We start from the raw sequence: 13724 nt of genomic DNA, 5'->3' as shown, positions 1-13724 counted from the left end.
AGAGAGAGAGAGAGAGAGAGAGCACTCTCAAGTGTGGTCAGGGGAAAACTTGCAAGGGTCGGTCCTCTTTGTGGGTCCTGGGGATGGAATTCATCAGACTTGGCAGCAAGCACCTTTACTCCAAGGCTACCACACCAGCCTTATTATTTATTTATTATTTTATTCATTCATTTATTTATTTAGAGGTAGGAGTTTCACTATGTCTCCCCAGGCTGGCACTGAACTCAGGATCCTCTCATTTTATTCTCTAGAAAAACTGGAATTACGAAAATTAGAAAAACTACACTCCTGGTTTCGTTTTATTTTAATAAAATATGAAACAAAAAGAAAGATAAGAACACAGTGCTATAATAATTAATAATAATAATAACAACATATGTATGTTCTTATATTAATGGAGTTTTGACATTTCTTCTTATTGAGACAGGGTCTCCTGGTTCACTTGGAACTCACTTTGTACACCAGAGTGGCTTTGAACTCATGGAAATCCATCTGCCTCAGCCTCCCAAGTGTTCAGATTATGGGGCTGTCTGTGTTAATATGCCCAACTACTGACAGAATTCTAAAATAACATTTTCTACAGTTTGATCCAAACTTTTATTGCTTATTATGTTCATTCCACAGTGCACTTGTAGAGATTAGAAGACAATTTCGGGGGGTCAGTTGTCTTTTCCCACCACGTGGGGTCTAGGATCAAATTCAGGTCATTAGGTACAGAGTACACACACACACACACACACACACACACACACACACACACTAAATATTTAAAAATTAATAAAAAGTGGATTTTTGAAAGATATGTGTGAGTATCTTTGCAGCAATTAAATGTGGCGGCTTATACCAGTAATCCAGACTCAAAAGGCTGAGATAGGAGGATTGCTAAGAGAGCAAAGCAAGCTTGGGTTACATAGTGAATTCCAGACTACATGAAAGTGAGTTCCAAACCAACCTAGGTTACATGAAACCTTGCCTCAAATACGCCACACACAGACATACACACACACAGGCACAAACACACACACATATGCCACTCCATAGCCCAAACTCTCCATTCGATGCTGAGATAGACTACCATAAAGTAGAGATTCTTGGTAGATGGCTCACCAAAGACCCTTGTAGGGTTAGCAGTCTCCCAGCAGAACCAGCTGTTGCAGGGACCTAAAATACCATCCATGTCTGTCACCACTTGGACGGCAGAGAGGCCGCTCCACCTGCACCAGGTCTCATTTACTGTGGTAATAAAGTACACAGGCATTCGCTCACAAACTTGCGTCTTTACATGTAACTATTACGTTTCTTTTTACTTTCTGGTGCTACAATTGGACGTGGGGCCTACCTGTGGAGCACTCGTCCCCTGAGTTCCTCCTCCAGTCCTGTACTGCGATGTACTGTGTCCTCTGTCTGCTCCTACATGCTTTACTAGTTTTGTGAATTTATTTTATTATTGGTGTGGGTCCGGTTGCCTGTGTGTAGAGGTGTGGGAACACCATGTCACAGCATGTATGTGGAGGTCAAGGGATAGCTTGTAAGAAGCAGTTTTTCTACCATGTGAATCTCAGGAATTGAACTCTGCTCCCCAAGCTTAGCAGCAAGCACCTTCACCCACTTAGCCACCCTACAAGGCCCCATTCCATAATTTAAACAAACAAACAAACAAAAAAACAATTAAAAAACACTTTTAAAAGACTTATTCATAGCTGGGCAGTGGTGGGGCATGCCTTTAATCCCAGCACTTGGGAGGCAGAGGCAGGCGGATCTCTGTGAGTTCGAGACCAGCCTGGTCTACAAGAGCTAGTTCCAGGACAGGCTCCAAAGCCACAGAGAAACCCTGTCTCGAAAAACCAAAAAAAAGAAAAAATCTTAACTGGTATACAAAACCCACAAATGTTGTGCATAATTAACCAGATACCACATAACTTTCAAGACATGCAAATACTGGATAATGTTTAAATCTGGTTAAGCATATTTGTTTCCTGAAACCTTTGTTATTTCTTTATGGTGAAAACTTTGAAAATCCTTTCTTCTGGCTTTATTTATTTATCTCTTTTTAATACACAGCAGATAACTGTTCTCTAGAGTCAGCAGTACTGTGGGATAACCCCTCTGTATGCTGTGAATATGTCCTATTGCCATTGGTTAATAAAGAAGCTATTTTGGCCTATAGCAAGTCAGGATAGAGCCAGGCAGGAAATCTAAGGAGAGTTACAAGGAGAAGATGGGTGGAGTCAGGACAGATGCCAGTGAACCCATGGGGCAAAAAGATGTACTAGAGAACAGGTAACACCGCAAAGCCATGTGGCAAAATACAGATGAATAGAAATGGGTTAATTAAGTTGTAAGAGCTAGTTAGTAATAAGCCTGAGCTAATAGGCCAAGTAGTTTGTAATTAATATTAAGCCTCTGAGTGATTATTTTTAAAGTGGCTGCAGGACCAGGCGGGACAGAAAAGTCTCCATTTACATAGCAGAGTTTGTTTTCTAACTAATTTAACACCCATGATTCCACCTGTCCCCATCCCTCCTGCAGACTCCAAACTCTGGCAACCACCATTCCACTCTTGTCTAGTCAACCCAACCCACTTTTATATTCCACCCAGGAATGAGATCACACAGTACTCGTCTTTCTGTGAGCTCTAATCCCCTCCGTGTTTTCACATGTCAGGATCTCCACAGGACTGAAGAACATTTCATTCTGTACCTACATTGTGGTTGGTTTTGTTTTTGAGATGGGGTGTCACTATGAAGCCCCAGCTGGTCCTGAACTCTCGGAGCTCCGCCTGCCTCTGCATCTCGAGTGATGGGATTAAAAGCGTGCGCCACCATGCAGGCACGTTTCCTTTTCCATTCATCAGATGATGGATGCTTTGGGTTTCTTTTCTTAGCTGTGTGAATAAAGCTGCAGTGAGCAGGGGCATGAAGCTGTCCCTTCTGCCCACTGATTCCACTCTCCCTAGGCATGTACCTAGTAGAGGGATATCTATCTGGTCAAGGAATAATTATTAAATAGTTCTATATTAATCTTTTAGAGGAACCTCCGCAGTGATTTCTACAAGGGCATACTTTCAGTATTTTACCTCTGTGGTAATTTACCTACACACAGGCTTCCTTTTTCTTTCTCACATTTTCACTAGCACCTTGTCGGCTTTTAAAAAATTTTTTTGTATTGTTTATAGCTATATTGTGTATAAAATGAAATGAGATTTGAAGTTCATATAATGTCTATTTTTTATATCAGCCATTCTTACAGGGATGAAGTGACATTTCACTGTGGTTTTGAGTGGCATTTCCCTGGTGACCATTTTTTTTTTTTTTTTTTGTATTTTGAGACAGGGTTTCTTTGTAGCTTTGGTGCCTGTCCTGGAACTAGCTCTTGTAGACCAGTTGGCCTTAAACTCACAAAGATCCGCCTGCCTCTGCCTCCCAAGTGCTGGGATTAAAGGTGTGCGCCACCACCGCCTGGCGACCATTTCTTCTTTTAAGGAATGTCTCTTTAGACCTATTGCCTCCTTTTTAAACCAGCTTGTTTATTTTCATTTGATTTTTAAGTTCTCAGTATATTCTAGATAGATGATCCTACACATTGTTTTAAATCCCATATGTTTTACTTATAGATTTAAAAATACTGTGTTGAGAGTGTGTGGGTTTACCAGCTGTCAGAAAAGGTGAAGACCATGCTACAAAGACATAGTAACTAAGACAATGTGACATGGACAAAACAAAGATCCCCCAAACATACACACTTATTTTTGATTTATGGCAGAGTGGTAGACAACAGAAATTGATTTTAACAAATGACGTTGATCGAGGCAATATATGTGAAACTAGAACTCTATTTATTTTTTAATTAATTAATTAATTTCAAGACAGGGTTTCTATGTGTAGCCCTGGCTGTCCCGGAACTAGCTTTACAGACCAGGCTGTCCTAAAACTCACCTCTGCCTCTGCCTCCCAAGTGCTGGGATTAAAGGTGTGCGCCACCACCACCACCTGGCTTGAAACTAGAGCTCTAACAAACAAACAAACAAAACCAAAAACCCTGCAGGTGAATTATATGCCTAAAGTGACTGAGAAATCTATGAAGTTTCCTCATAAGAGTAAATTCATGATTTGGGACGAGAAAGGGATTTTTTTTTCCTAAATAAGACACAAAAAAGCACAAATCATAAATGTTCGATAAATGACTACATTAACATTCAAATATTCACACAAAGAGAAGAACGTGAAAGTAAGCTATGAAGACATTTTTAACCCTCGCAACCAACAAAGGGTTCATATCCAGCATATGTGAAGAATTCCCACCAACCTAATAAAAATGGCAGGCAGATGAGGAATTTCCACAGATACTTCACAGCAGAAATTCAAATGGTCAGCAAACATCTGCAGAAATGTGATCTTTCTTGATAGAGACTTGCTATGTAGAGCCCAAGCCGACTTCAAACTTATAACTATACTTCTGCCTTAGCTTCCGAAGTTCTGGGACACACACACACGCCACACCACACCACACCACACCATACACACACAGTTTTTAATTGCCCTGATGATCAGTCTGTTTTTGGAAACAGCCAGAAGGAAATTCTTCCGAAGCTGTCCTTGCCAATTACCCACCAACACCAACAACATCCCAACTTGAGGTCTGAGAGACCAGCGAGACATTCCTCCCGGTTTCTCGGTCTTTTGCCTGCTAGCAGGACCCTGGCAGAGCCACACACCCATGTAGACACAGACAAAGCACACAGTGGTAGGGGAGGCTACGTGCTGGCTCTCAGGGACCTATCCCCTCACCACCTGCAGGCTTCTCCTCGCTTTCTTGTCCCACTTACTAAACCAGATTTGGCCCAAGGTGGACCATGGCCTGGACAGTATGTTTGTCTGGTCAGCTTGGAATGCATGGAAGGACACATTTCCAGCTGTAATGGGGAGAAACACTAAGTGAGTAAGGAAACCCAGGTTTGGAGAGATGAAAAACATAGAAGAGGCCTGAGTTCTATACACACCCAGGATTCAGAATGACCTAGTTATAAACTTCACCATTTGCAGATTTGGCGATCCGGATGAAGGAAGCATTTAGTGGCCTGTTCTCTGTGGCAACTCCTCCTTTCCAGATCTGTTAGGAATCTCCATGTAGGATAACCACTGAGAAGTCTAACACACAAAACCAAAGCCAAAGCCAAAGCCGCACTTTCTCCCTCAACCTTCCTCTGCTACCAGGTGAAAGTAATGGGACCATCACCCACAGCATCTCATGCTTGCCCCTGCTCAGTCAAGTCTGGTATCCATTCATTAGCAAATCTACCTCCGACACTCTAAATCTGCCCAATCTTCTGTCTATTACCCCCATCCCGATCACCATCATCTCCCGCCTGGACTATTTCATCCATGTCCCCAACAAGTAACCAGGATCCGGGTTTTCTCTTCTCTCAGGCAGCTGTTTCTACAACAGCCCCTGCCCCTCAGATGCATATGTGTGCACTTGAGGGTATGCATGTGCACCTGAGTATGTGTATGCACACTGCAGATGCACTGAGGTCAGAAGAGAACATTGGATCTCCTGGAACTGATGTTACAGGCTGTAGTGAGATACCAGATGTGTGGGTGGTGGGAATCGAACCTGTGTTCTCCGCAACATCAGCAAGTGCTCTTAACCACCGAGCAATTGCTCCAGTCGTTCCTAGTATGTTTGTTTGTAGTTGTTTTTGGAGACAGGGTCTTGAGCTTTAGCTGGCCTGGTACTCACATCTACACAGCTGACCTAGCATTCACAATAATCCTCCTGTCTCAGCCTCCCAAGACCTGGAGTTACTATCATGCATCACCACATCCAGCCCAAAAATCATCCTTCAAAATCCCTCAAAAATGCAATTAGATTCCATTTTTCCTTTGCTTAAAAACCTTCTTTATCAGAGGCCCCTTGCCATCTTTTAATAGATAACATCTCAATTTACTAAGAGGTAAGAAGCTTCAGCTTTCTAGTCCCGTTAATCTCATACGGTTCTGCATCTAATGTGCTTTGGTCCAGTTCTATGCCTCTATTATATTTCTTTCTAAGTACCGTGCTCTCTTCCTCTAACAGTCTGTACTCTTTCCATCCCTTGTCCCAACCCTCCCTGCCTATTTCTCAGGTCACTGATTAGATGTCAGTTTCTCTGGGTACCTTCTCTGGCTTCCCAAAGCTCTGTGTTCCTTGAGCACCCTCAATACTTTTCACCGGTAGTGCTAACACCTGTTTAATCGTCCTTTCTCTTCTGAAATCAGAGAGCTCACTTCTATAATCTCCATCTTGATATACTTAGCCCCTGTCCCAGGATGGGGAGTACTCACTGCAGACTGAATGAGGCTCTGAAAACCATCCTCAAGTTTATGATGAGCACAAGCTAGAGTATCTTTACCACCCACAAAATCACCTGCCAAAGTCAGACCATGCCTAACACTCATCAGACCTCTAATTCCAGACAGGACAAACACTAGTTCCTGCTCAAACATACCTGTGATTCTCACACATGACTCACTTTCTCCCCATCCATCTACGGGGCCAGCCTGTGCCAGCACCCCCTTCTGGTCCACACACAGAGAAGAGATCTAATCTGCAAACAATGGACAACAGTGGGAAAGAGATCAGTGTGACCCAGAAGCACTGGGCTGAGAGCTCGTACCTCTGCCCAACCCCGATTGGACAGCTAGTGAGCCTGGAATCTGAACAACCAGCAGTCGGCTCTAACTCATGCACACTCCTGCCAGCTCGGCAGCTGCTCTCTCGCAATGTGGGGCGGGATAAGGTGCACTCATTTCTTCCTTGATCTGATGACAACTTTAGAGGGCAACTTTCACATGTCACTTGAGAGAATTCAATCATAGGCCCCACAAATAAATTAATATTATATATAGACAAACAAACTATTTTACACACACACACACACACACACACACACACACACACACGTGTATCCTTTCACTTGATGAGTATCTAGTGCTGAGAGATCTGCAGTTTTGGTTGTGAGCCTAGCCTTTAACAGCTGAGCCATCCCTCCAGTCCTAGATCTGCATTTTTATATGGCTGCCTCCCAAACTCAAGTCTTGTTTCAGATGGTGCTCAGAGATACCTTGTTGAATCCTTTCTTTCTTTCTTCCTCTTGGGAGGGCTGTTTTGTCTTTTGTTTTTCTGAGACAGAGTCTCACATGTAGCTCTGGCTGTCTGGAACTCACTATGAAGACCAGGCGGGCCTCGAACTCAAGGAGACCTGCCTGCCTCTCAAGTGGTGGGATTAAAGGTGTGAGCCACCATGCCCTGATAGATCTTTTAAAAAATTTTTTTGTTGTTTATTATTGTGTGTGTGAGGGGAGGAAGGAAGAGAGAGAGGGAGGGAGGGAGAGGGAGGGAGGGAGAGAGAGAGAGAAGACAGCAGGAACACAGGTGCCATGGTAAAAGTCAGATGACTTTCACAACCTAGTTTTCTCTTAGCTTGGGATCTTGGGATCAAACTCGGGTCATGGGGATTGCACAGCAAGCACCTCTACCTGAGCCATCCTGCTGGTTCTTTGTTTTTTTGGTTTTTTTTTTTTTTTGGTTTTTCGAGACAGGGTTTCTCTGTAGCTTTGGAGCCTGTCCTGGAACTCCATTGGTAGACCAGGCTGGCCTCGAACTCACAGAGATCCGCCTGCCTCTGCCTCCCGAGTGCTGGGATTACAGGCGTGCGCCACCACCGCCCGGCTCCATCCTGCTGGTTCTTACCTTTCTTTCATGTCCTTTTTTCATTCTGTCAGGTCTTCTGCACACACACTGCATGTATATAACTTCAAAGACTACAATTATATTCCCTCTGTCTATCCATTCTTATATCTTCTATGCTACATTTATGCAAACATATTATCATAAGTGTGTATGTGTGAAATCACACAGACCTTACATTATAGTAATTTATGGATTTTTTTCAAAGCTACTCTTGATTACATATAGCATCTGCCTCAGATTCTACAGTTCTCAACCTTCCTAATGCTGTGCCCCTTTAATACAGTTCCTCGTGTTGTGGAGACCCCAACCAGAAAATAATTTCGTTGCTACTTCATGACTGTAATGTAAATGGTCTTAGGTGACCCCTGTGAAAGGGTTGCTCGCCCCTTAGAGGGGTCGAGACCCACAGATTGAGAATTGCTGCTTTAGAATGTCATCTCCGTGTAGGATACAGTGTCCTGGGCATCAGCCACCCTCTAAGTTCCTCCTCCAGCATCAGCATCAAGCCTTACAGCCTCAGGCAGCATGCATCTTCAGCTGAGAACTCTAGTGGTCAAGCGGACAATGACAGTCTACCTACTCCTAACACTACCCCACCCCCCAGCCCCAGGATCCTACCAGCCTTGGGGTGGGGAGGAGTATGGCTAGGGGTACTGCAGGCCAGTCGGTCAGGCTCTCTGGTTTGCTCCTGGCTCGGGATTTTCTTTTCTATCCCGTCAAGGGCAGCTTTTACATCACACTGGGGTTGGGGGTTTGGGAGGGAGTGAGGGGCGTGAGAAGGTGACGAGGCTAGTTATCTCCCCAGCATCCTACCGGCTCCCAGTCCAAAATAGTGACAGGTAGGTAGACAAACCATTCAAAATAATCTAGGATGGCCTTTGGGAGCAGCTGCATTTTCAGGCTCTGCCACAACCCTACCCCAAGTAAAGGACTGTGAGACTTCCAGCTACCCTGGACGGTGTCCACGGGCTCTCAACACCCTGGACTTCGTGTTCTTCCATAGCACTCACTGGCCTGAGGCTCCACATTTCCAAAGAGCCACAAACAATTGCTAAAACTGTCTCCTTCCTTCTTAACCCGGGTGGGTCAGAGTTTCCATTTCTCAGATAAGGACGTTGAAACAAGTAAAAGCAAGACAAAAATCACAGGTTTCCTAAACTGATCTAAATTCAGATTACTAGACGGCTCGATTGGCTTTTAGCTATTACAAGGAAGCATCTTTTCCTTCACAAATTTCACAAGTATTTTCTCACCCCTTCCCTTCAAATTCTTAGACGTCTTCCCCCGTCATCCTTGCCTTTTCTCATCTCCAACTCGGATTTCCTCAAGGTCTGAACACTGCCCAGAATCCCTGCGGACCTTGCTTCAAGAAAAATATCTCCTCTCCCTTTACTGTGGCTGAGAGCTCCCTCCTCACCGGCCCCACGTTCCCCCAACCCCATCGTTGCTCAGGCTCTTTGTAAGCGGCCGGCTTCCCCGGTCCTTTGCTCCCAACCCAACTCCATCACGGAGGTTCCCCTTTCCGCACAAGACCTGCCCCCAAAGTTCCAGACTCGTTTCTCCGGCTCTCCCGGGTATAAGCCGCGCCTGCTCAACAAACAGTTCAGGCCTGAGCCTTTTCTTTCCATCACTGTCCCGTCCCATCACCTCTGCGTCGCAGTCCCGGTTCCCGCGCGCTTACCCGACCAGAGCACGAGCTTGCCGTGCGCTTCCTCCTGTGACTCCGAGTCCCCAGCCAGCAGCGTGGTGGTGGCTCCGTAGGGCAGCGCCGAGCCCAGGCACACGTTGTAGCGCAGAGGTTCGCAGTGGGCGGCCCGGCCACAGTGGCTCAGCAACGGCGGCGGAGGGCTGGTCACCGGCGCGTTCCTCCTCCCGTTCCCGCCGGAGCTGCGAGGCCCAGGCCCGGTCGCGTTCCCGCTCAAGGCCGCCCCCCGACCCGGGCCCCCCAGCAGTACCACCAGCAGCAACTGCAGCAGCCTCGGGGACGCCAGCTCGGGCCCACGCGCGGGGCGGGCAGCGGCCATGGCCAAACCCGCCAACTCAGCAGAAGCCGAGGCGCCCCCGCGCTCCCCGGAGTCCCTTGGCTAAACACACGACCCCGGGGGCCGCGGAGGCTACTTAGGCGACCGGTGCGCCCCGTGAGTCTGGGGCCAGTTTTCGCCAGGCGCAGCGCGCGTCCGTGTCCCTCTTCTCCCAACTTTGCAAACTTTGGAACCCGGGCCCCATGTTGGGCAGCGCAGGCCCGGGCCAGGATGCACAGACTCCGGACTCACTCGCCTGGCGAATGGAGTTGTCTTCAGCCCTGGGAGCCCCCTGGGGCTCCGATCTCCAGCCCCATTCCCTCTCCCACCATTAAAACCAACTCCCAGCTCCTCGGAGAAGGCCAGGCACGGGCCGGGGGGTGCGGGAGTCGGTCCCCGGCTCCGCCCCCACGCCAGCCCGCGGCCCAGCAGCCACCTCCGCTCGAGCGCGCCGCAGCCCCCTGAGCTCTCCCGGCCGACTACCGGGCTCCTTTGTTGCTCTAGCTGGCCGTGCTCTCTGGAATGCACGGGCCTCGCGGAGCCAAGCCCTGCCCCCCTACTTCCCACCCCCGCCTCCGCCAAGGCTAGGGGAGGGCCTGGGCGAGGAAGAGCAGGAGGAGAGTAAAACTGGGGAGGAGGAGCCCGAGCTTCGGCGGCCTAAGCGCCCGCTGGGGCTGAGGTTGGGGGATTTGGGAACCTTCATCCCACCCGGCGCCATGCGGGGGTAAGATGCGTACAAGTCGTGTCCCATAGCTGCTATGAGACACTTGACTGAACCTTTAGTTGGTCCGAGGGTTGTTCGACGTGATGATTTTCAGAAGAGTATTTTTCTTGTTTAGGGTAGCAGGGGGATGCCTAAAGTAGGCAGGAGTTTTCACTCATCACTACCCAATTCCCAAACCCCGCCAATCTTTCTTGCTTTTTGGTTAGATCTTTAAACTTAACCAGGAATCCTGGTGAAGAAGAACCGAGTTTAAGGTTTCTACTTCTTCAAATTCTTCCAGTTCTAGATATATGTGGGAAAATGACCTCAGAGTCACCCAGAGTAGCTGCTGTTACCTGTGGGAACAGATGTCTGGCATGAGAACATGTCAACACCAAGCCCTTATCGCTCAAATGTGTTGTCGGGACTGTGATTTCCACTACTGTCCCTGGTGCGCTTCGGTTTTGTCCACAGGAGCCAGTCGGTCTTGGATGAGTCCTCGCTGCTGATCTGCCTGCCCCATGAAGTTTCTCCGGTTCCCTTCCACACTCAGCTCCGCTTGCTTTCTTCATTATTTCAGACAGCTCCTTTAAATCACAGCTCCCTTAAGCAAGGGAAGTTAAGAGACCAATTACCTTGAGTAACTTTTCCTTGTGGCTTGCTAGTTTTGCTTTTCTTGTTTCCTGAAGAATAAATAGTTCACAGCCTAGCTCTCTTAGCAAAAACAGTTTCTGTTACCCTGTTAAGAACAAATTAGCTACCAAAATTCAGATACATCCTTAATTGGTACCCAATCCCCATAGCTATAGGAGGTATTTAATTCAATCTGGGGGGGGTTATGTTTTCGTTCTACTCCTGTTGCTGTGATAAATGCCCTAACAGAAGTAACTTTAAGGGAGAAAGGACTTATTTTGGGCTCACAGTTTCAGGTCCATCGCTGTGGAGAAATTCAGGCAGGAAATCGAAGCAGCTGGTGGCATCCACAGTCTAGAGCCGAGAGAAATGAATACACGCATGCTTCCTGGTAATCATGACCTTCTCCGTACTTACACAGCCCAGGATCCCCTGCCGAGGGAATGGTGCTGCCTATCATGGGCAGTCCTGTCCATATCAGCTAGTGTAAGCGAGATGATTCTCCACAGACGTATCAACAAGTCAGCTTCATCTAGAGATCCCTCCTGGAGAGCCTCTTCCCACAGGATTCTAGATTGTGTCAAGATGACAATTAAAATTGACATCACAGGGCTTCCTAAAATCCCAGGAGGTACTCAAGTGGTGGCTTCAGGTTTTCATTTTACTGCGCTGACAGGGCTTGTCCTCAGGATACATCCACAATGTTCTGGCAAAGCAGCCAAGTTTTCTCCTCCAGTGCAGGGACCTTATCTTCTTATACTCTTTGTATCCACATAGCATTTAGCTCATATAGTATATTCATTTAGCTCATTTAATATATACATATTGATCACTTGATTAGCTACTTAAAATGAGGTATATTTGAGTGTGTCATGGGAACTTATAGCAAAGAGAAATCAGTGTGAGAATTGGATGATGCGGGATTTGAACCCACATTACTGAAGTGTGACTAGGAGGGACCAGAAAGAAAGAGAGAAACAGACAAAGGCAATACATGTTGGGAATCCATGTACAGCTGAGAGCATGGTTGTCCTGGTAACTGGATGTCGTTGAGGATAAACAGGGAAGCTTATTGATTAAAGAAAAAAAAAACCTCACATGACAGAGATATTAATATTTATTTTTATCAGCAATAAAAATGCAAATGTTATGGGGAGTGATAGTAATCATTCATAACTAATAAGGTGATGTGACGATAACACGAGCTGGAGGCAAGAGACCATCAGAGGGCAGTCATTTGCAATTTATGGAAAAAAGTAAAATAGACTATGTCCTTAGGGCATAACATCTCCACGGGAAAAATAATTTGAAACATAATGATCTTCTTCAGGATTTCTTTTTCCCTGTGATAAAAATGAAATAGCTGATATAACCTGTCTCCGTCTGTGCTGTACAGAAAACTGCCTTGGAGCCTAAATCACACTGACACTCTACTTTGTGAACTTCCTCTACTTATTTTCTGGCTGATTGTTACCAGGGGTAGTTTTGTTTTTTGAGGCTGGCTCTCACTGTGTATCCTTAGCTGGCCTGGAACTTGCTACTTAGACCAAGTTGGCCTTGACCTCAGATCTGCCTGCCTCCGTCTCCTGGGTGCTGGGTTTAAAGGCATGCATGACTATACCCAGGGTCACGAGAGCTTTGAAGGCTGGAGGCTGTTTCTGGAATATTCAGCGCTCTATACATTAAAATCTTTTCGTGCCGTCACCATGGTGCCCGTGAATATCCTGGCTGATGTTCTCAGAAGCATCAACAGTGCTGAGAGAAGAGGCAGACACCAGGGCCCCATCAGGCCCTGCTCCAAAGCTTCAGTTCCTCGCCGTGGTGATGGAGCCTGGTTGTGTTGGTGAATCTAAAATCGCTGCTGACCACAGAGTGAGGAAAACCATTGTGAACCTCACAGGCAGGTTGAACAAGTGTGGAGTGATCAGCCCGAGATTTGACGTGCAACTCAGAGACCTAGAAAAATTGGTAGAACAGTCTGCTCCCATCCCGTCAGTTTGGCTTCATTGTACTGACAACCTCAGCTAGTACCATGGACCATGAAGTGACGAGACAAAAACACAGGAGGAAAAATCCTGGGATTCTTTTTCTAGAGATGTAAAACACATAAATAAAAAGCGTTCATGGGGGGGGGGCTCCACATACTCTGAAATAGTCACTTGTCTCTGCTTTATAATATAAGCAGGTCCAGCGGATTGAATGCCTTCTTTTAGCCTCTGCAATCACAGCTCTCTCTCTCTCTCTCTCTCTCTCTCTCTCTCTCTCTCTCTCTCTCTCTCTCTGTTTCTCTGTCTCTCTGTCTTTCTCTCTCACACACACACTTGCATGTGCGCGCACACACACACACACACACACACACCATAAAAATGCCCAAAGGTCCCTCTTCAAGCTATGAAGGAAGGCTTTACCATTCCTTGTCTGGGATTTCTTGGTAGGGATGAGGAAAATTCATGGTTAAGCATGGTGGCGCACGCCTATGGTGTTAGTTCTTGGGAAGTGGAGGTGGGAAAACCAGAAGTTCAAACTCATCATTGGCTATATAATGAGTTAGAGATGAGCCTGGACGATCTGAGACTCATCTTCTAAAAAAAAAAATATAAAAGGGGGGGGGGCTGGAGAGATGGCTCAGTGGTTAA

The 13724-nt window shown here is 46.5% G+C and overlaps 1 protein-coding gene and 1 pseudogene across 1 annotated transcript in view; one reads left to right on the top strand and one right to left on the bottom strand.

The window, feature by feature from the left end:
- Smo (smoothened, frizzled class receptor) overlaps positions 1-10241 on the bottom strand; it is a 24148-nt gene extending 13907 nt beyond the window's left edge. Inside the window, exon 1 of the mRNA XM_005365760.2 lies at positions 9413-10241. Coding sequence (XP_005365817.1) covers positions 9413-9755 — 343 coding nt within the window. The 5' untranslated portion in view covers positions 9756-10241. The remainder of the gene's footprint in view (positions 1-9412) is intronic.
- A 2553-nt stretch (positions 10242-12794) lies between these two features.
- Positions 12795-13181, top strand: LOC101988860 (annotated as a pseudogene).
- The last annotated feature ends 543 nt before the right edge of the window (positions 13182-13724 follow it).

This window comes from Microtus ochrogaster, unplaced genomic scaffold (genome assembly GCF_000317375.1).
Source record: "Microtus ochrogaster isolate Prairie Vole_2 unplaced genomic scaffold, MicOch1.0 UNK4, whole genome shotgun sequence".
Lineage (NCBI taxonomy): Eukaryota > Metazoa > Chordata > Mammalia > Rodentia > Cricetidae > Microtus > Microtus ochrogaster.
The sequence above is the reverse complement of the archived record's forward strand: the minus strand, read 5'-3'. Positions and strand labels throughout refer to the sequence as shown.